Genomic DNA, 23,328 nt, shown 5'->3' with positions numbered 1-23,328 from the left:
GATGCAGCTATTTCATGATACTTCACCATAAAAGTTTTGGACAGGGAAAAAGAAACCAGAAAGAAAAGAAAAGAAAATATGCAAGTAAGGTAACTTACATACTCCATAAAAGAATGAAAGGAAAGGAAAACAATGTTACAAATAATATAACCAAGCTACTTGATGCTTATAAGATCAACCAACATGCATAAAACTTCTGGGATACTTACATGACTAGCGAGCATATAAAGAAAAAGATTAAGGGCAGCTCCAGCCCATGCTGTTTCAGTGAGTATGCCAGAACTTCTTGTGACTTCTTTGTATAGAGGACGGATTCGGAGAACCCTTGGAATGTATTGAAGGATCGCCACAATTTTTAACAAATTCTTTGTGTTCAAAGACCTTGCACCTTTCAATCTGGGTACGATGATCACTATTACAATCTGTGCAAGCCAAAGAATGATCATCCAGTTATATACATGCAGAAAACTTATTGCACTAAAGCAATTTGTTAAACATAATATGCATTATGCGTACCACATGCATCGTATAGTTGCAGTCATGTTCACTCAGAGTTGAAGGAATTTCGTGTATACTTTTGTGTAATTCTATAAGTACAAATAAGAAGGCAAATTTGCAGAAGAAGAAAATGCATATAGGGAGATAGAAGTTTTGTATAGGGTATCTGAGAACAGATATCATAATTATAAATTATGAGACTGAAAGACTATACTTAATACAGCAGAAGTTGCTATGATTAAATTTTCCTTTCATGCATTAAACTATACATCAAAATTATGAACAATAAAACTTTCAAAAAACAAGTTCCATGGACAATAAAGATATGTAATCCTGCTTGTAAAGTAGAGCTACAATGAAATCATACTATATCTGTGTGCATAAAGATTCTCTCCCTTACCTGTGGAAGTGGGAGAACTGCAAGAATATCAATTATGAAGTAGGAAGACAGATATCTCTTTGCAATCTCCCACGAATTTTCAACAAGAACACCTCTTCCAAACACACGAGAAGAAGGGCAAATAAAACCAGTACGGAATTGAAACATGACATGGATGAGGTAAAAGATATCAGTAAATGACCGTAGAACAGAAACTATAAGTTCCAATTTCCAGTCCAGCTCAAGGCACCTCTTGTCGCCATTTATAATTGGTATGTAGAAAAACAAGGGGTCCAGCGAGACTGCAACCACACATGACAGAACAAAAACTTTATTCCATTTTTGAAGAAATGATCCTTGAGGATCCAGAATTTTTTTCACAGATCCCATTTCATCTGCTTTCAACTTTCCCATAGAAAAAGATCTCAGTGATCTGTGATTCTTTTAATTCTCTCCGAGCCATACTCAAAACCTCTATGAAACTTGTCGGAAACTGAATATGCTGCTGATTTAAGTCTCCCCAGTTCCAGCCCACCTCTAGAGGAGGATTGTGCATCAAACCTTCCTTGTGATCTCCAATCTTGAAACCTGATAATGTGACACTATATGATTGTGGAAAAATAGAGATACATAACAACAGCAGATTCAACAAGTACCAGTTAAACTAAAGCAACAAAACATAAACTAACCTGATTGGATATGATGCAAATTTGGAAACAAGTTAATATACAACATATAATGTAAATTGATTGTAGAGCTCTAGCTATCTTTTGTGAATGAACATAACAGTGATCACAATAACTAACCTGACAGTCTTCTCTTGTCGGGAACTCATAATCCCGCTCAATTGCAGATTATATAGATTTCTGATTAGGTTGACAAAGAAATGGAGGGAGAAAAAAGGATCCTGCTGCTAGCTCCACATTTGTGTAGCAAATTAAATTAAACCCTGAATAAATATATGCTCTATTAGAAAATTCGATGAAATTGCCTAGTGAAACAGAAACATCCTTCATTGGGTAAGAAGTTCAAATTTAGACCTACCCAGCACATTTCAACTCCTGACCAAGTTTTGTTTTCTCAAATCAGAATATCCATAGTTTTAAAACCCCATACGAAAAGAGGAAAAGTGGAAGAAATCCAAATCTAACAAAGTTTTGCAGAAACAGCCAAAAATAATGAAATAAAAAGCTGAGGCAGTTAAGGAAAAGGGATACGTGACTTCAAATTTATTTCCTCGGCAATAAATTGAAGAGTCTGAACCAGAAACAGAAGCGAGAAAAAGAAAGAGCAGTCCAACAATCATGCACATGAAGTCGTGAGTCGTTATAAATGATAAAGAGTCCGTACACCACTGCCTGCTCTTTCTTTGAGAGGGAGGGAAGGGTGAAGTTTCGTGGATATTTCCAACATTTTTTGTACTTGTATGTCTGTAGGATGAGAGAGTAATTGTGGAGCTTGCAGATTGGAGTGAACGCCAAAAATCTTGTCACTTGCATTAGTAGATTTTAGAGAGAGAGAAAGACGAGAATTCTGGCATTGGATTGGTGTCGACTCACCAATAACTTGAAGGTATTGAGTGGCGTCGTTGGTGGCCCATATTTCAAATTACTGTTTGACATGCACGACGACCATCTTCACTAGAAAATGGAGCACTGCTCTTCATTAAACGACGCATGCACTATCTCCCTTTTTAGTACCTTTTTCTCCGTTTTAATAATAAAATAATTTATGATAAGAAATTACTCAGTGGTATTTCATTTAATATAGGGCCTACGTTTATACACCCAAATACTATATGGGGTGCGTACTAAACAAGCCCAACAGCAATGACGGCCCATCAGCCCAAGCCCAAGGAAGAGTATGAGTTCGGCATTACCAAAGAGTTCGGCCTCAAGCTACAGCTCGGTAAAAGCCAACCTATCAAGCTCTGCTCTCAGGTCGGCATCAAGCTCTACTCTCAAATCGGCAACCAAAGCAGGAGTATGAGTTCGGCATTACCAAAGAGTTCGGCCTCAGCCTACAGCTCGGTAAAACCAACCAATCAAGCTCTGCTCTCAGGTCGGCATCAAGCTCTACTCTCAGATCGGCAACCAAAGCAGTTCGGTCTCAGTATTCGACCGAACAAGGAGTTAGTGGACCCATACAGGATGTCCAACACACCCACTACCACGTGGTGTCAACTCAGGCCACGATCGTAGGCCATGACCTACGCTACATCCACGATCTTAGGCCATGACCTACACACGACATCCACGACTTAGGGTGGTGATGCAAGCCACGATCTTAGTCCAAGATATAAATGGAACTTAGATCTGATATGAGGAGGTTAAGCTCTCTAGAGATAAACACCATATAGCAAATAGCAAGTTTGTATTTGTAAGCTGTAGAAAACAGATCAAGCAATACAATCTTGCCCTCCCTTTTTCCCGTGGACGTAGATTTACTTCAGTAAATCGAACCACGTAAATTCTTTGTGTCTGTATTTTCATTCTCTACCAGCATTTGCTAACATCAAAAATTCGCGGATCCATCACTGGCGCCGTCTGTGGGAACAGAGAACAAAATTTGTGATAAAGCGAATTTTTGATCCATTTTTTTCCACCCAAAAAATGCATACCAGATCGCAGAGTACCCGTATTCCTGCCCGTGAGAACCAGGAGGAAGCCAATCCATCCCATAGGTCTGGAAAACAGCCTAGGGATAAATCCACCACCAGTTCTCATGGCGAAAGGAACAGGCCGCTCCAAAAATCGTCCCACTGAGTCTTCCCAGCAGCCTGATTTGAATGAGGCTGTCAAGCTGTTCTTGGCTGAGAAGCAGGATGAGTTCTTAGCCTTCCTGCAAAAGAGCAAGAGCCGAAGACGAAAGCGGAGGATTCTCCTTCCTCATCCAGACATGAAAGTCACTACCGCAGTAGTGCCGTGTCTTCCAGGAAGAAGAATCCTCAACCCCGACATATTCCTGCTCTTCCTCGGTACCGGAATCACAGGAGAACTCAATCTCCTCCATACCGACGAATATCGGATTCGCCGTGTACGGAGCACTGAAGACTCCGTTCTCGGACGACATCACCCGAACTCCCCTACCGCAGAACTACCGAACTCCGTCGATGACTTACGACGGGCTCGTGGACCCTCACGATTTCTTGGGGCGCTATCAGTATAACATGGCGAACCAGGGTCTCAACGAGGTCCACATGTGGCAAGCTGTTTCCCGGAGCTGCTCATACGGGAACGCGAGAAGGTGTTTCGATAGCCTCCCCCAGGGCAGCATCAGATCTTACCGAGATCTAATGGATGCCTTCCACAGGAGGTTCTTTCAGAAAGCGGAAGCCCGAATCACTTCGGCTCAGCTGCTTTCCATTCGTCAAGGTCGCGACGAAAAATCAGCGACTTTATGACAAGATTCCACAAGGAATGCCTGCAAGTAGACGATCTCAACGATCTGCTTGTCATCTCGGCATTCCAAAATGGAATCCTGCCCGGAGCTCTCTACAGGAAGCTCGTTGAGTGCGGTCCGCAGACAGCTCAGGAAATGTGGGACATTGCGGACCAGTACTCCCGGGCCGATGAGGCAGACCGTCGCAAACGGTCGTTAGACAGCTCATCGTCCCGAGGAGACAGGAGGAAGCCCGATCATAGCGATCAGGGACATCCTCGCCGAACTCCTTTTGGCGATCAGGGACATCCTCGCCGAACTCCTTTTGAAAGGATTCAAAGGACTCCGGTGCAAGACAGATTGGGACCCCGTCTCAATCCCGAGAAGCCGCCCGCTCAGTTCGTACCGCTGAACAAGCCGAGAGCGGAAATTTTCGAACTACACTCCGACCTGTTCGAAAAGCCAAAGCGGATGACGAAATCTGCCGCGCGCCGACCCCAGGATAACTACTGCTCCTACCATCAAGACCACGGTCACGATACCGAGGAGTGCAGAAACTTGGCTGCAGGTATCGATGTTCTTGTGAGGGCAGGGACATTGAAAAAATACCAAAGCAAGCAGTCAAAGAAGAATAAGAAGCAGAGAGGTGCGAACTGCGCTCCTCAGGATCCGAAAAGGCAGCCGGATCCCGAAGACGATGACGAGCCGCAATATGATGGAGTAATCCTGACTATTGACGCTCTCCCTGCCGGGAAGACCAAGTCGTCCCTGAAGTCAGAGCGCAGGGGCTCCAATCGAGAGGAGCCAACGCATAAAAGGCTGAAGCAGGACGAAGTGATTACGTTCTCGGATGCTGATCCCGTCCCGGCCATCTCTCCTCACCAAGACCCATTGTCATCCAAGCCGGAGTGGCAAACAAACTGATCCACAGGGTGTTTGTGGATACAGGAGCGTCAGTCAGCATTCTTTTTAAAGAGTGCCTTCGACAAACTAGAAGTGGCCCAGCTCGGCTCAGCCCGGCTCCGCTTCCCCTGAAGAGCTTCGCCCAGGAGGACACCGCCCTGAAGGTATTATCAGCCTTCCGATCACGGTGGGGAAGCGGCCTACTAGCTCCAGTACGATGATTGAGTTTTTCGTGGTAAAAGCTCGGTCCCCGTACAACGTCATCCTGGGAAAGAGACTGGCTCAACACAGTTCGGGCCGTTTGCTCCACCTATCACCTCACCATCAAGATCCCTACTAAAGGAGGGGATAGCGGTCATCCGAGGGACCAAAAAAGAGCAAAGGAATGCCTGCAAATTGCGCTTAGAAGTGCCGAGCAGTCAGATCGGCACCACCAAGCATAGCAATCACAGCAGCCGAGTCAGAGGCGATGACCGAAGTCATACCGGAGCCGAACTCGATGACAGTTCAGCTGTACGAAGACGATCCATCCAGAACGGTTAAGATCGGCTTCGCGGGAACGCCTCTACTTCGGGAAAAAACCATCCAGCTCCTCAAGGAGTACAAAGACGTCTTTGCATGGTCTCCGTTGGACATGACCGGAGTGCCCCCCGAGGTAATCACTCATCGTTTAATATTGATCCTTCGGTCCGGCCGATAAAACAGAAGCAAAGACTCTTTGCAGGCAGAACGAAGTCAAGTCATCCATGACGAAGTCCGTCAATTATTGAAGGCGGATGTGTTATTCGAAGTGAAGTATCCTTCGTGGGTGGCCAATCCTGTCATGATCAAGAAAAAGGAAGGAGGATGGCGGATGTGCATAGATTTCACCGATCTAAATAAGCACTGTCCCAAGATTGCTATCCCCTTCCGAACATAGATAAAAAGTAGAAGCTCTGATAGGCTTTGAAATTTTTTGTTTTCTTGATCTATACAAAGGATACCATCAGGTTTTAATGGATGAGATTGACGCTTCAAAAACGGCCTTCATTACTGATTTCGGCATTTTCGCTTATAAAAAGATGCCATTTCGGTTTAAAGAATGCCGGAGCCACTTATCAAAGGATGGTAGACAAGCTTTTTCGGCACCTGATTGGAAAGGAAGTCGAAGTATATGTTGACGATATAGTCGTCAAGAGCAAAAGCACCTCGGAGTACGAGCACAACCTCAAGTCCACTCTCAACGTGCTCAAGAAAGCCAACCCTCAAACTTAATCCCCAAAAGTGTACCTTTTTGGTAGATTCGGGAAGTTTCTGGGTTGTTGGGTTTCAAAAAGACGGACTCAAGGCAAACCCCTCAAAAGTTCAAGTCGTTCAGAACATGGCAATGCACGAAGTCCATACATGACGTGCAAAGGCTAACCGGATGTCTAGCCGCACTGAGTCGATTCCTTTCCCAAGCAGCCGAAAAGCAACTGCCGTTCTTCAAGGTGTTGAAAAAAGGCACCAAAGTTCGAGTGGGGAGCCGAGCAGAAAAAGGCCTTTGACGAGCTCAAAAGTTATCTAGCCGAGCTTCCTATTCTCCTCTGCTCCAGCCGAAGCCGAAGTACTATTCTTATACTTAGCGGCATCGGATCAAACCATCAGCGCGGTGCTTGTACGAGAAGAAGGCCTAAAGCAGTTTCCCATCTACTTTACAAGCCGAGCATTAAGAGGTCCAGAAACAAGGTATCAACCTCTGGAAAAAATTGCTCTGGCGTTAGTAAATGCAGCAAGGAGACTGCGGCCATACTTCTATGCTCACAAGGTATGCGTCTTAACCGATCTACCTCTTCGGCAAGTTTTGACCAAGCCAGAAGCATCGGGCAGAATCGCCAAGTGGGCTATAGAGTTGGGAGAGCACACAATTGAATATCTACCTCGGAAAGCCATCAAGGGACAAGCCTTGGCAGATTTTCTTGCAGAAGCGAAGTTCGATCAAGCAATTCCTATTATTGCCGAACAGAAGAATTCTGCCAATGCCGAACTAGCACAGCCCTTGGAATCCGAAGTAGAGCCGCCGGACTGCTGGAGCGGATTCGTAGATGGAGCTTCAAACAAGATGGGAAGTGGAGCTGGTATTTTACTTGTCGCTCCCGACGGACACGAGGTAACCTACTCACTTCGTTTCCTATTCCCCACTACTAATAATGAAGCCGAGTACGAAGCCCTCCTGGCCGGACTCCAGTTAGCGCAAAGTCTACTCGTCAAATCTCTCAAAGTCCATTGTGATTCACAAGTCATAGTAAATCACATGTTGGGTACAAGTGAAGCCCGTGACGAGAGAATGAAGAAGTATTTGGACAAAGCGCAAAGCATCAGCCGAAGTTTCTCCTATTTTCGGATAATCCGCATTCCCAGAGCGGAAAATAGCCGAGCAGATACCTTAAGTAAGTTGGCCTCAGATCCGAGCTCAAAGGCGGAAGAATTAATGCATCGAAGCATTGATGAAGCCGAGGTACATTCTGTATCCAGCTCGCCGAACTGGATGACGCCGATCTTGCAGTATCTGGATCAAGGACAATTGCCCGAGGATAAGAGAGAAGCTCGGAAGATCACGTGCCGAGCTCTTCGGTACGAACTTCATGAAGGAGTCCTCTTTAGAAAGTCTTACCTCCAGCCGTTATTGCGGTGCGTAGGACCAGAAGAGACGGACTACATCCTCAGAGAAGTTCATGAAGGATCGTGCGGTAGCCACATCGGAGCCAGAGCTTTAGCTAAAAAAGTTCTGAGATGGGGATATTATTGGCCAACCATGGTACAAGAGGCAGTGCAGCTCGTCAAGAAGTGTACGAAGTGCCAAATTCACGCAAATGTCCCAAGGATGCCGCAGACCGATCTATACACTATGCAAAGCCCTTGGCCTTTCATGCAATGGGGCATAGACATAGTGGGACCACTTCCTCAAGCTCCTCGGCAAATGAAATTCCTTATCGTTGCCGTGGACTACTTCACGAAGTGGGTGGAGGCTGAACCATTAGCTACGATAACGAGCTCAAAGGCATTGGACTTCGTCTGGAAGAACATAGTGTGCCGATTTGGCATACCCCACATCCTCATCTCGGATAATGGGACTCAGTTCACCGACAAGACGTTCAAGAATTGGTGCCAAGAGCTGAACATTCAACAGCGGTTCACTTCGGTCTCCCATCCCCAAGCAAACGGACAAACGGAAGTAACGAACCGGATTCTGGTGAAAGGGTTAAAAGCTCGGTTAGAACAAGCCAAAGGACAATGGGTAGAAAATCTCCCTCAAGTCCTATGGTCCTACCGAACTACACCCAAAACCTCCAACGGTGAAACTCCGTATAGCCTGGTGTACGGCACTGAAGCCGTAATTCCGGTGGAGATCGGCGTACCCAGTCCCCGAACCCTAAATTTCTCCTCAGAAATGAATGACGACGGGACTGAGAGCAGAACTAGATCTCGCCGAAGAAAAGAAGAGAATTGGCGTGCATAAAAGCAGCCAAGTATAAGGAGCAAGTAGCCCGGTATTATAACCAAAGGGTGAAAAGCTTCAATTTCAAGTGGGAGATCTCGTCTTGAGAAACAACGAAGTAAGCCGAGCAGAAAAGCTGGGCAAACTCGACCCACATGGGAGGGTCCATATCGGGTGTCCGAAGTCCTCGGCAAAGGGTCTTATAAATTGACTCACATGTCAGGAGAACAAGTACCACCCCGAACATGGCACGTCTCCAACCTCAAGAAGTTCCACTTGTAAGAGACAAAGTCCGGTCAGTCCGTCTCGTGTCTAGTTCGGTCATAGGGGTATGTGTTTTTATTTGTTGTTTTTTACTTGTACCTTTTACTTGATCGTTAAAAAAAAGGTTTAAAAGTTTTTTTTCCTTCGTCTTTTTTCCATTTTTTCCCTATGTGTTTTGTCTCTATGTGCTTGTCGTCTCTTACAAATGGTACCAAGGTATATCGTTCTTTAAAGACTGATCCCCTTTTTAGATCGATTATTAAAGACTATTGTGAGTCCAAGCTTCTAAGGAGGATATAAGACCACAATTCAGCTTAACAAGCAGTCCGTCTGAAACGAACTGCAATAAGCCAACGATTGTGAGTCCAAGCTTCCAAGGAGGATACAAGACCGCAATTCAAGCTTAATAAGCACTTCGTCTGAAACGAACTGCAATTAGGGAAGTCCGATCCAACGCGATAAACCTCGCCGAATTAGGACGACCAAGTTCGGTCCAAAGAAGTTTACCTCATAAGACCTGGAGACGACCATGTCTAGTCAAGAGGTTTACTGCATAAGACCACTTCGGTTAACTGGAAAGTCCGATCCACGCGATAAAACTCGCCGAATTAGGACAAGGGAAAGTTCGATCCCGGCGACAAAAATCGCCAAATTAGAACACAAACCAGTCCGGTCAAAGATGTTTATTTCATCAGACCAAAGACGAATCCGGTCGAAGACGTTTATTTCATCAGACCAAAAGACGAGTCCGGTCAAAGATGTTATTTCATCAGACCAAGGACCAAGTCCGGTCAAAGAAATTTACTTCATAAGACCGAGGACAAGTACGATGAAATTTTTTCGCTAAGCTGTAAATACAGTGTTAGAAGCGAAACAAAATTTCATTTATCAAATCTTGTTCAGCATACAACTCCGCTACCCTACAAATGGCGTTACGCTACTACAAAGGACTATTCTACTGTCCAGGGTTGCTGAAGTTAAGCCACCTATCTGCAAAATCCTCTGGAAGCCGAGTTCGGTTGTTCCGAGCAGATGAAGAATAAGCAGGTCGACGAGATGCTATCCTCGACCCAACGCCTCTTCCCCGAGCCCGAGAAGTCCTAACACCTCGGCGATGAAGAGTCTCTGCAATAAGCATCTGCTGATCTTGCTCGCTCATAGTCACAACTCCTCGGCGAATTTCAGTCCGTCCCCGTCTTGACGATTCCGGTTGCTCCTGAGCCCGTTCTCGTCTTGACGTTCCGGCTGTTCCGGAGTTCGTTGTTGGCTGGGAGTAGGATTTTGAACAAGGGAACCAGAGGTTTGATCTGGAGTGCGAGCATCTGTTGGCGCGATATGCCGGAGGAATCTCTCAATTGAGGGACGCCGGGCAAGAACAATGTCGTACCGAGAAGCCAGCGCCGCAATGATTTCACGACTTGTTGGCAAGCCGAGCTCTCCAGTGCATTGTTCCTCCGGAGTACATTATACTCCTCCCACAGTTCGTCAACTCGTTCCTGAACTTCTGATATGGTCATTCCCCCGCGCACACGGATGTAATCCTCATACGCAGTCCTCTCAGCAATGGCCGTATTCAGCTCGGCCTCCAGATCTTTCTTATCGGACTCTAAGTCCTTGATATCGGCCTCCAGCTTCACTAAACGAGCCAGAAGCTCGTCATTCTTCGTCTGATCGGCTATAGCTCTTCTCTCAGCTTCGTCCAAAGCCGAAGAGTACAGCCGTTTCCAGTGAAGTATCTCCATCTCCCTTGGGTACAAAGCAGCTATATTAGTTCGGCAGCTATACCGAGCAGATAGTAAAATACAACAGGAATAAAGGCGAGTACGAAAAGCTATACGAAGACAAATGTAGAGAATTTTTCATTCACAAGGAAAATTTTTTACACTAGGGGCTTCAAGGCCATTTTACAAGGAAGAAACTAGACTAAGAGAAGGGAGACGAAATCATACTCCGCCTGCTTCGTCTCCGGCTCCTCGGTCTGGTACAGCTTCCTTCTCCTGGCTACCTCATGCCTCGGCCTCGCCTCCTGCCGGCCCTCCTGCCTCCGCCTCCTGATCGGCCTCCTTCTTCTCCGGATGCCCGGCCTGATCGACTTCGGCCTCCCGCTCCAGCGGCTCGGCCTCACCCTCTCCGTTGTAAGTCGAAGCGGGTGAAACGGGTCCCACGGAGGCAAAGATAGCCTCCAGGTTCTCGTCCCGATCAGCTCGACAACTCCGGACTCGGTCTGCAGAAAGCAGGACCCGAAGATGAGCGAGCTCCTCAAGGAGCGGCAGATTCTGAAGCCGAGCTGCTATCTCTCGGCTGTACAGAGGCAGCACGACGTCGGCCCCCTGCTCGCCCTTATCGCAATTAGCCTTACCAGGCTACCGACAAAGGCCGAGAACTGGCTGCGCAAAAAGAGTTTCTCCGTGTAAACACGGAGAGCCTCCCCTTGGGCAACCACGGCAGCAGCATCGCTCCGCTTCGCCTGCTCTCGCTGGATGACGAGCTGGTTTTTGGCAAACTGAGCTTCATCCTGGGCCGAAATCCTAGCAGCTCTGGCCTTCTCAAAGTTAGCCTCAGCCTGTTCGGCCCGATGACAAGCAGCTGCCAACTTCCTCTGCATCTCGGCATAGTCATTGGACGCTTTGGAGAGTTCGACGGCGACGAGCTTGGAGAGCATATCGTTCCTCTGAAAATGAATAAAGAAAAAGTCAACAAAGGGACCACAAAAAATACAGAAAAAAAAAAAGCAAGGCCAGAAAATCAAGAAGAGAATTCACCTCGGCAAAGTCCGTGGGCCATAAAAACGGCTCACAGATATGTTCCGAAGGAGGCGCCAAGACCACGTCTTTCTCTGGCGCTCTCGGGGGCTTCTGGGCCTTCCCCCTCCCCTTTGCCGAAGTTGACTCCGGCTTCTTCGGATCCGAAGAGGTTTTTTGCCTTTTCGGAGTCCTCTCGGCATCAGACGCCGAGCTGGCGGTTTTCGGCCTCTCCGGCTCCTTGGACTCCGAAGATTTTCGGGTAGCCTTGTTCAGCATGTACACTGCCAAAAAGCAGAAAGCAAGGTTAGTTTTCTTCGTTAAAGCAGTAGAACATAAAGGTAAAGAGAAATCCTCACCCTCGGCCTCTTCGTCCGAAGACGAGATGTCGAACACGACGTCGCCCTTGACGAGCTCAGACTCCGTGTATTGTTTCCTAACTATGGGAATCTTGTTGAGCTCGTCATCGAGCTCGGCCAATGGTTCTAACCGAGGGTGAGGAATCACGGACTTCGGCCCTCTCCAGGGGAAGCCCGGAGCCGCTGTCCTATTATAAAAAAAGAAGCGGTTTTGCCATTTCGGCCACTTGGTTTTGCAGAATGCCCTAAAAGGCTGTAAGGGGATCAAGTAAAACCAAGATCCCTTCCTTTTAAATTGGAAAAAATTAAGGATTGCCCGCAGAGACAGATCCTTATCTAACCTACGGAGTTCGGCAGCAAAAGCCGACAGTGCCTCCAAGAATTCGGAGTCACCTGACCTAAAGGGAGTTGAAAAAAATCAAGAAACTCTACAAAAGGTGGGGGAAGAGGGAAACGAAGCCCGCATTCTAAGCAGGCTTCGTAAACGGTGGCATAACCCCTCCGGCGGATCGTTAGCCCTATGATCATCGTCGGGAACCACCGCCTTCCCCCCAGGAAAAGAGTATTTTCGTAAAGGGATATCACAGTATCCTTACTCAAGATACTGTGAAAATACTCTACGGTCTTCTCCCCGGATTCTTTCCGGCTAGAAGACCCCTTACCCCCTTTTCTACCGCTACCACCAGACTCAGACGAAGAAGAAGCAGACATGGTTCTTACTCTTTGAAAGTTTGAAGAAATCCTGAAGAAATTTTGAAAGCGGAAGGAAATTTTTCACGCAAAAGATAGAGAGTGCAGAAGAAGCCAATAGCAAAGGTGTTCAAATGATGAAGAAAGGCGGTATTTATCAGATTTGGAAAAGATTTCAAATCATCGCACCGTTTCATATCCCACCTTTTCAGGATTCGACGGCCAGATTTTACTGTCGCATTTAATGCCGCATTTAATGCAGTCACGCGCAGGGCACGTCCCCCGACTTCAGCCTCCCCCCGTATTCCAGAATGCCGAAGTGACTCGCTTCGCCGAAGTGATTCACTTCGCTTTTCGGGGGGGGTAGTGATGGGGTGCGTACTAAACAAGCCCAACAGCAATGACGGCCCATCAGCCCAAAGCCCAAGGAAGAGTATGAGTTCGGCATTACCAAAGAGTTCGGCCTCAGCCTACAGCTCGGTAAAAGCCAACCTATCAAGCTCTGCTCTCAGGTCGGCATCAAGCTCTACTCTCAGATCGGCAACCAAAGCAGGAGTATGAGTTCGGCATTACCAAGAGTTCGGCCTCAGCCTACAGCTCGGTAAAAGCCAACCAATCAAACTCTGCTCTCAGGTCGGCATCAAGTTCTACTCTCAGATCGGCAACCAAAGCAGTTCGGTCTCAGTATTCGACCGAACAAGGAGTTAGTGGACCCATACAGGATGTCCAACACACCCACTACCACGTGGTGTCAACTCAGGCCACGATCGTAGGCCATGACCTACGCTACATCCACGATCTTAGGCCATGACCTACACGACATCCACGACTTAGGGTGGTGATGCAAGCCACGATCTTAGTCCAAGATATAAATGGAACTTAGATCTGATATGAGGAGGTTAAGCTCTCTAGAGATAAAACACCATATAGCAAATAGCAAGTTTATATTTGTAAGCTGTAGAAAACAGATCAAGCAATACAATCTTGCCCTCCCTTTTTCCCGTGGACGTAGATTTACTTCAGTAAATCGAACCACGTAAATTCTTTGTGTCTGTATTTTCATTCTCTACCAGCATTTACTAACATCAAAAATTCGCGGATCTATCAACTAACAACTTGTTTTGCCCAAATAATAGCAGATTAGCAGCAATATAAAAACAAAAAGAAAGTGTCTTATTCCGCCTTATCTAAATTCAAGATACATGGAGTTTTATTTATTTATTTCGTCCTACTACACGTTTTTTTTAATATAAAATTATTATATTCACCCACAAAACCATCCACAAAAAATATATTAAGTTCTAAATAACACGGATTTTAATGCGCAATAGATGAGGGAAAAGTGATGGAAGTAATGTTAGTGGATTGTGTGATCCACGTTATTAATATTTAATTGTTTAAAATTTTTCATATTTAGAAATTGGTCTAATTTTTATGGACGTCCTAAATGGTAAAATTAGTCTATATTTCATGGACAAATGTAGTATTACTTTTCTATTTAGATCGGTCTGTTAAAATTAATTTCTATTTACTTCTTTTTTAATAATGTATATTCATTTTTACTCACTTTTTTTGTCATCTCACTTGCTTTACCAAATTTTGCAATTTGTGTCGTCACAAATAAACTATTTTTCATGAACTGGGACAATATCTTTGTTGAATAAAATATAGCTAGGTTTTAAGTTGATAATGAAATGTAACTTGATTGATATGACACATTTTCTTTTTATTCAATAAGTTGGTGTTAAATACTCTCTCCGTCCCAAGATATTTGATTGACTTCTTTTTTACACTTGTTTTGAAAAAATTGCAATAAATAGTTAGAGTGGATAAATAGTAACGTAAAAGTGAGAATAATGTAGATAAGAAGTGGATCAAATATCTTGAGACGAGGGAGTAATTCGTAACAAGTAGTACTATTAATTATTTTCAAATAAAAATGGGATTTTAAGCAAGAAAAACATATGTTTTGACCTAGTTACCTTACTATTCCTCACTTCCACCCGAAGTAGTGTGGATTTTCACCCGTGTTCCGAAAGTACGAGCGCAGTACTTCGCGGTTGAAACCATGCAAATATTTAAAGTCTGTATGAGTGAATATCCAATCATTAATGTCAACTAATAACAATCAAATGTAATTTAGGAAAAAACTTGAGAAGAGGTGAAATCGCAAGTACGCCCAACAAGCAACTCAAAGCGCCCATATAGTATGGGTGGAGACTCATACAACAGAGTTAACTCATAAGTCAAAACAAAGAACAACTTAGATAAGAGGAACAAACTACTACTATTAAAGATGTGATAAACAACTAGGAAGTACTCATTCTGTCCCACAGAAGATGATCCATTTCGGTTTTTAGTTTGTCCCACTTAAGATAACTCGTTACTAAATATAAAAATGTCTTTACCTCTACTTTATTTTCTCTCTCTTACTTTATTCTCTCCACCTAAGATACAAAATAAAATTGCATAAAATAGGCTGACAATGACCGAAAAGAACAAAGCAGACAATTGACGATCAATTCTCCATTAACAGTTCGATCAACCTCGTTCGGAGCGACAAGGCGGGCGGGAGCATTCACATGGAGTCGAGTATTTGAGTCATTCGATTAGACAAAAGACGGTTGAATGCAGGTGAAGATGGAGGTAGCAGTTTAAAAATGTAAATACTATTACGATGTTACAAGCTTTGTATTTCAATGCCTACCCAAATGACACGTCTAGATGAATAAGACTCAACTATAAAAACACTTCTGATTTGTCATCCCATGAAAAATACTCTCTCCTATTCAAAGTAGAGCATTTCTAATTCGGCACAAGATTTATGTAGTGTTGTTTTGTGAGTAAAATAGAGATAATAAAGTAAGAGCGAAGAAAAAGGTAGAGAGAGCGATGTTTCTATTTTTAGAATTGTGTCATTTAGAGTGAGACATCCCAAAAAGAAAAATGGTTATCTTAAAATGGGACAGAGAGAGTAAATAGAACTCTAGATTTGCAAATTATACTCCCTCCGTCCATAAAAATATGTGCAGTTACCATTTTTGTCTGTTCCAAAAAAATACTCCGTGCATTTCATTTTTGAAAAGTTATAGCAATTTAATAATGTAGGTCTCATTATTCACTATGACTAGTTTAATTACCATTATCTTCCCCTCTCTTACTTTACTTACCATATAATTCAGCTTCTCTCTTATTTTATCAATTTTCTCTTAACTCTCGTGTCATATTTATTGACTATATTTTTATGGGACGAAGGAGTACAAAATAAGAAAAATTTTAAAAAAATTTCTTCGTCCAATTATAAGCGAAAAGATATAGATGTATGGATATGAAACTTTTTGGTGAAATCAATTGATTTCAGTGAACTGTTGGTTCAAATCATTAATACAGTTGACTTATTGACTGCGGTCTAGGTGAAAAATATATTGATTAATGAGTATTATATACGTATATGAATATTTTGGTGACTGTGAAAAATATACTATGACAAACATACCGAAGTGGGAATTAATAAATGTGGAAGAAGTACCAATGCAAAGAGTCGAATTAAATTTGCCTATATGTATAGTAGGAGTGTATGTTTGTTGACTGTTGAGCATCGTGGCTTGTGGGCATAAATACATTTGACAAAATATCTTGTAGTGGAGTGGTATTTTTTTATGTATGATGCAACTTGCAACTAGTGTTATAGATAGAATTTGGATGACGAGCACGTGAATTCACAACTCGAATGAGGAATAAGTTGGTCATTGGGGACTATTGGGTTTTTTATTTTATTATGAAATAAGGAACCAAAAAAAAATCGTCAAATAACAATAGTATTATAAATTGGAATGGGACCATACTTTTAAAGCGATAACAAAGCCCGAATTAGCCCAAATATATAAAATCTCAATATCTTTTAATTAGCCCAAATACTCGTCGTTCAATATGAGATTGTCTTAAAAGTGAAAACAGTACTAGTAATAGTAGTATAGTAATAAATATTTAATGTCTTGAACAAAGTATCGGGACAATGGGCCAATTAAAATTTCAAAAGTTGTGCACTCTTTGTAAACTCAAAATTTCATTCTAAATGCATTACTTATTTATTTATTTTTCTCATAAACGGGGCCATTCGTCTTAATTAATTTCTGGTTGTGATAAAAAAATTAACTAATGTGTACAACTTGATTAGTTATTTTCGGCATAGATTTTGTTACTCTTTCCCATGGTCTGAGACAGTCGGCGAAGGCGACAGTTGCCTCCGCCGGTAACGGCATGGATAGTAGATCTGGAAGGAGGATATCAGCCAGAGATAGACATTTTCAAAAATAAAACACAAGGATTGCTTTTTCTGCTAAGAAGGAAGATTATGGTTGATATTTTCAACCAAAGCATCAAAACACAGGGCTAAATAAATTCAGGCTGTCAAATTAAAAATCTAACGCCCTTCTTGGTGTGATTAAATGAGATAATGAGGGAATGAAATGAACATTATAATGGAATGAACATCGGAATGGACGATTGTTTGGTAGTGATAAAAAATACAACAGGAATGGAATAATTAATCCTATGTTAATTTCATTCTTATACTCGATGACAATAAATAATACATGAATGAAATGGAGTGAAATATGAATAATTAATAGTATGTTTGATTCCAATAAAAAATTGATATAAATTCCAAAATATTAGGTTTATTATAGTAAAATTTAAAAATTATAAAACTGAGATGAAATTGAATGAAATATACTCTTTCCGTTCCCAGATAAGAGTCCTATTTGGTTTCGGCAAGGATTTTAAGAAATGTAAAAAAAAGTCGGTTGAATAAGTTAGTGAAATATGGTCACACACACACACACACACACACATATATATATATATATATATATATATATATATATATATATATATATTAATTTATAGCAATAAAATGTGTGTGAAATAAGTTGGTGGAATGCAGAGCCTACTTGGTATTTATGGTAAAAGTGAAATAAGACTCTTAATGGGGAACGGACGAAAATGACCAAATATGACTCTTAATGGGGGATGGAGAGAATAATATAATACTCCATCCGTCTCACGTTACTTGAGACGTTTCTTTTGGATTTAAGAAAGTTGTGTTTAGTGATACGTGCATAACTATTAGAATATCCACATATCTTTATTAATTAGTTAGCTTGATTTAACGTATCATTAGCATATCTATTTTCTTGTTCGTTAAGTTAGTATTAGTATTATAAATAGAGCTATTGTTATATTTGAGAATCAATCAATGAAATAACAATATTTTCCTACTTCATCGTCTTCTTTATTTTATGCAACCCTAGTTCTTTGGATTTGATCCCAGGGCAAGCCTGCGACGTCCACTTTATCAACCGCCGTCGACCTCTCGTCGCCGTCGGAACCTTGTTAAGGGAGCACACCCTCTCAATGAAAGCACCAATTGTTAAGGGTGTTCTCCCTTAACAAGGTTCCGACGACGACGTGAGGTCGACGGCGGTTGATAAAGTGGACGTCGCGGGCTTTTCCCTCTCTCTTTCTTACGTTTTTCTATCTCTCTATTACTTTACCAATTGTGTATTAAAACCTGTGTCATTCATAACTTTGTCTATTTTTTTGGACGGATGTAGTATTATTCAAGTTATATATTTTTCCATCCATAAAAAAACGCTCATTGTTTTATGACACGAATTTTAATGCACAACAAGTAATTGAGAGAGAAAGAGAAAAGACCGGTAAGTATAAGAAAAAAGCAGATGAAATAGGAGAGGACAAAAGAAAAGGTTAAAGAGATTTTTTTTTAATAAAAATGAAAGTAATTTTGATAGGTGGACAAAAAATGAGACTATTTTATTGCACGGAAACAAATATTAAATGTGGAATATGTATAACTCAACTTTGTATCGACTAGATAGAAAATCCTATCTTCAAAAGTTAAAAAAAAGTATGTTGATAAAAAAAGTTAAATGCGAAGCACTCTTAGGCTATGCACAACATGTGAAAATGAGAGAAAGAGAAAAGGCAATAAATATGAGAGAAATATAAACAAAAAGTAGATAAAATAGGAGAGAGCACAAGAAAACATTAAAGAGAAATTTTTATAAATAAAAAATGACAGTTATTTTGGTTGGTGAAAAAAAATGAGACTATTTTTTTGCGAACGTTAAATGCAGAGTACCTATAATTTGATTTGGTTACGGTGAGATAGCTATCTTCAAAAGATAAAAAATAACTCTAGTTAAGCTAAAACGTGTAATTAACCATGGTTAATGTCAAACTATAGTTAAACATTTTTTAGTACTATAAATGACGAACAAACCCTTGGAGGCCTTCACCATTTTTTTCCATTTACAGATAAATTAACATTTCCAAATTTCTCAAGGGGGTTTGACTTCTCCCCCTTCCAATTGGTGGTGTTCACCAAAAAAAGAAGAAGATAAAATCACAAAGCCAATAGCTTCAAGTCCAGCTGATTGAAATTCGAACCTTTAAGGGTAATACTTCGTCTTGTATCTTACATTTGATTGTTGATTTTAACGTGGAACTTGTCCCCTACTAATGTGTGAAATTAATCAAGAGCTGTTGAGTGTGTTCAATCTTATAGATCCATCTTTCGCGCTCTGTGTGCTGTCATTTTGTTTTTTGTTTTTATTGTATAGGGTTTTAATGATGTTGGGCTGTTTTACTTGTTTTTGGTTGCTTAACAAGATTGCTTTTTTCTAAGTCTATGCTGTGATTAGAGATTTTGCGGACGAATTTATTAATCCTGTGTAATGTGCTTTATTGACGTGTGCGGCGCATTATTTCTAGGTTCACATATGTTTTCTGTTCTTTGCATGTGTCTTTCACGATGTATTGATGTTATAGGAATTCAAATTGAGTTTGGTGAGCTTGGAAAATGAATAAAACACTATTAACCGGAGTAGTTCACATTTTTATGTTCATTCTTGCAATGTTCGGTGCAGAAGAAACAAATTTTATTAAATGGATTAGTCATGGATGAAACTTGAACATTTTGATTTAGTCGTACAAGTTAGATTAAGGGCACTTTAACTGAGTCGACCAAATATGTAGTCATGTGTAAAGTTCATATTTGCATATTTGTGCATTGTACGCAAAATAAACATTGACTACAAATGCGTTAGCTGCACTTAAAATTTGTACTGTTGAGTTAGCCGTCATAAAACAGATTATTCGCACGCAAACAGATTATTTACACAAAGTAGCCATTGCCAACACGTGTTTAAAACGCTTTGCTGTTTTGGCCACTTTGGGCAGTTAAGTACTGTTTGAAATTTGAAACTAGTCACCTGCCGAACGTGTTCGAAAGGAGCTTGTCATGAGCTGACATGTAAATGTCGTGTGTAACTAATTAAATTTATGTGACCGTAAAAGAAAAATACTTGTCAGTTTAATACCTTTTAATCTATTTCAAAATGACAAAACTTCCCCCAACTTCAGTCTATTTCTGAGTGATAGGCATTTGCGCGCAAAGTAGCCATTACCAACACGTGGTTAAAATGGTTTTCTGTTTTAGCCACCACCACTTTGATCAGTTAAGTACTTGTTTGAAGCTTGTCAACTTCCGAACATGTTGGGAAGGACCTCGTCATGAGCTGACATATAAATGTTGTGTGTAATTAATTAAATTTATGACATCTAACCTTAAAAGAAAAATACTCGTCAGTTCACGCGTTGAACCAATTCCTTTTCAGGGTGCCCTAAAATAGTATCCGATTCTGAAATGACAAAACTTCCCATAACTTTCAATCTCGCACAAAATAGCCATCACCAACACGTGTTTAAAACAGTTTGCTGTTTTGATCACTTTGGTCATGAAACTAGTCAACTTCCAAACGTGTTTGGAAGGAGCCTGTCATGAGTTAGCATATAAATTATGTGTGTAATTTATTAAATTTATGTAATCTAACTGTAAAAGAAAAATACTCGTCACTTCACACATCGAACTAATTCCTTTTCAGGGTTCCCTAAAATATTATCCATTTCTAAAATGACAAAACTTCCCTCAACTTGCAATCTCTTTTGATTTTCGCCGTCATTGTGGCATTCAACATGACATTGTTACAGAAGTGGGTAATTCCTAGTGCGGCGGTGGGTTACTTGTCAGAACTGGGTTACTTGTCTTGCTTGGGATAATGCAGCTTCATATTTGCTGCTACTTTATTTTATTGTTAACCTTTCTTGAAATCACATTCCACAATCTAACTTTAAAAAATTGAAATTAGGAGAACTTTAGGATTTCTTGTATCAATTACGTTGAAGTAATAAGGATCAGATTTTTCCTTGAATCTCACTTTGTTTTTCCTGGATTATTTAAATTTTGATTCTACAGTTTATACCCTTGCAGTTGTTTTCACCAATAACTTTTTGTCTAAGTTGATATGACATAGCCACATGGATAATTATCTGTTGCCTAATTGTTTTTCCTGTAAATCAGGCCTGATCAAGATTATATGAATATCTCTTCTGGAGACGCTTGGTATTCAACTTAATTCTTTTTCAGCTGCCATGTTGGTTGCTTAAGCTGCTGTCATGTTATGCTAAGTGCTGAATATTATAAATATGGAGTGCAATAAAGATGAAGCCACCAGGGCAAAGTCAATTGCTGAGAGTAAGTTAGAGAAAAAGGATTTTGTCGGTGCAAAGAAGTTTGCCCTGAAAGCACAGACTCTATATCCAGGGCTTTGTGGTATTTCCCAGCTGTTGACTACCCTGGATGTGTATCTATCTGCAGAGAATAAGATAAGTGGGGTAGTAGATTGGTATCGGGTGCTAGGTGTGAACCACTCAGATGATCATGATACCATAAAAAAGCAGTACAGGAAGCTGGCACTCTTGCTGCACCCAGATAAAAATACATCTGTTGGGGCAGATGGTGCATTTAAAATCATTTCAGAAGCCTGGAGGTTGCTATCTGATAAAGAAAAGAGGGCGGCATACAACCTAAGGAGAGGATATAAGGGACTCCAACAGAATGTCCCAACACAAACTGGTGGTCCGTCAGCACCATGCAGGGCACATCAACAGAACGTTTTCGCATATACTTGTGGTAAATCAGTGCCACCACAGTCAAGTCAACAGAATGTTCCATCAGCATCACCGCACCGGAGTAAAAAGAAAGTTCCTCCCGCACCATCCCAGCCTAGTCAACAGAATGTTTCAACACAAATGGGCGGTTCATCAACACCATCTGTGGGAAATGAAAGAAGTTCAACTTTAACCCAGAAATCGCAGAGTAAAACTGCAAAGATGCCCAAAACTCAAAATCCAGCCTCCCATCATCATAGATCCGACACCTTTTGGACTGTTTGCCGTGGATGCAATATATATTTTGAGTATCTTAAGAAGTATTGCAACCATACTCTTCTTTGTCGCAGTTGTAAAAAGCCGTTTATGGCTTTAGAGATAGCTCCACCAGTCTTTTCCAAATCAGAGAAACCGATTCCTTGGGCTCGTTGGAAGCATTCATCTAAAATATTGCCTGGTGGTCAAAATGCTTATGATCCTAAAGGAAATGCTGCAGCTGCTCTAAAATCCGGATCAGGCCATACCGGTCCTAATTCTTTTACGTATACAAACTATCAGCAGGCTCCCCTTCCTAAAACAGCTAATACTGCTGCAGAAAATCCAGGCAATGTTGTTCAGCAGGTACATGATAACTTGAAGAGAGCACATATTGAATCACATGCCTCTTCTAATATGAAAAAATGCTGTAAAAAGGGAAAAGTAGATGATGATAGTAATGGATACGAAACAAAAAACAGTATGGCCCAAGGAAATTTTGGGACATAAATGGCTCATGGGTGTGGGGTTTTACGAATTTCCTGGCACTTGCAGTCAGCCAAGAAGTACCAGAGAGCTTCCACCTCGTGAAACCTGGTGCCCGAGACTCAAAAGGAGATTCTGAAGAAGCTAAGTGACTCCAGATTATAGATCAATAGGGAAAACTACAAGATCAAGGGATGTAACAAGGAAGAGTATAGGTAGAACAACAATATGCAAAGGGCATGGTAATAGAAATTAGTTATGTTATTAGTAGTGATGTCATGACCTGTGTATCGTTGATGTTCATCTAATATCTTTAACAAAAAAAGCCTTTTGTTTGTAACAGTACTTTGTTTAGTAATGAATGTCTTATGACAATGAATGAGTACCTCCATTAGCATGTATTAGAGATTCCATTTAAGTCATTTACCCGAGGATATGTCACTAGCTCCTTCTGCACTTTGATTTTATCAATGAAAGAAGTGCAAAAACTATGTTCTGTACTGATGGATGGTTCTTAATCTAAGCACCAGCCAATAGCTTTGTGTTGTGTCCTCTTCAGTTATGTGCCTACTGTTTTCAGCTGAAGTACATGTGCCAGTTATTTAACATACCATCAGAAGGAAATTGCCACTGCTTTGATTATGCTCCAAGGCATTCCCCATGACGATGGATCAGATTCTAAATTTTGGAGGTATGATTCCTGACTAATATCTGCATCTGCATCTTTATTTTCATACTATTATGTTGAAAGACTCTGCATCCATGTGATCTTATTTCTAGTTTTTCTCACCCGTAGATGAATCAGTGCAAGCATAGGATACCCTAACTATTCAAATTATTTTTAACATTCTTTGGCATAATTGGAAGTTACATGCAAGATGC

The 23,328-nt window shown here is 41.5% G+C and overlaps 1 protein-coding gene across 1 annotated transcript; it reads left to right on the top strand.

Annotated features, from left to right (window-relative positions):
• Positions 1-19,016: 19,016 nt before the first annotated feature.
• Positions 19,017-22,835, top strand: LOC121798741 (J domain-containing protein DDB_G0295729-like). Its single transcript, XM_042197887.1, has 2 exons — positions 19,017-19,151; positions 21,116-22,835. Exon 2 carries the CDS (start codon positions 21,241-21,243, stop codon positions 22,468-22,470), a length of 1,230 nt encoding a protein of 409 aa, XP_042053821.1. The 5' UTR covers positions 19,017-19,151; positions 21,116-21,240; the 3' UTR covers positions 22,471-22,835.
• Positions 22,836-23,328: the final 493 nt, after the last annotated feature.

This window comes from Salvia splendens, chromosome 4, assembly GCF_004379255.2.
Source record: "Salvia splendens isolate huo1 chromosome 4, SspV2, whole genome shotgun sequence".
NCBI lineage: Eukaryota > Viridiplantae > Streptophyta > Magnoliopsida > Lamiales > Lamiaceae > Salvia > Salvia splendens.
The sequence above is the reverse complement of the archived record's forward strand: the minus strand, read 5'-3'. Positions and strand labels throughout refer to the sequence as shown.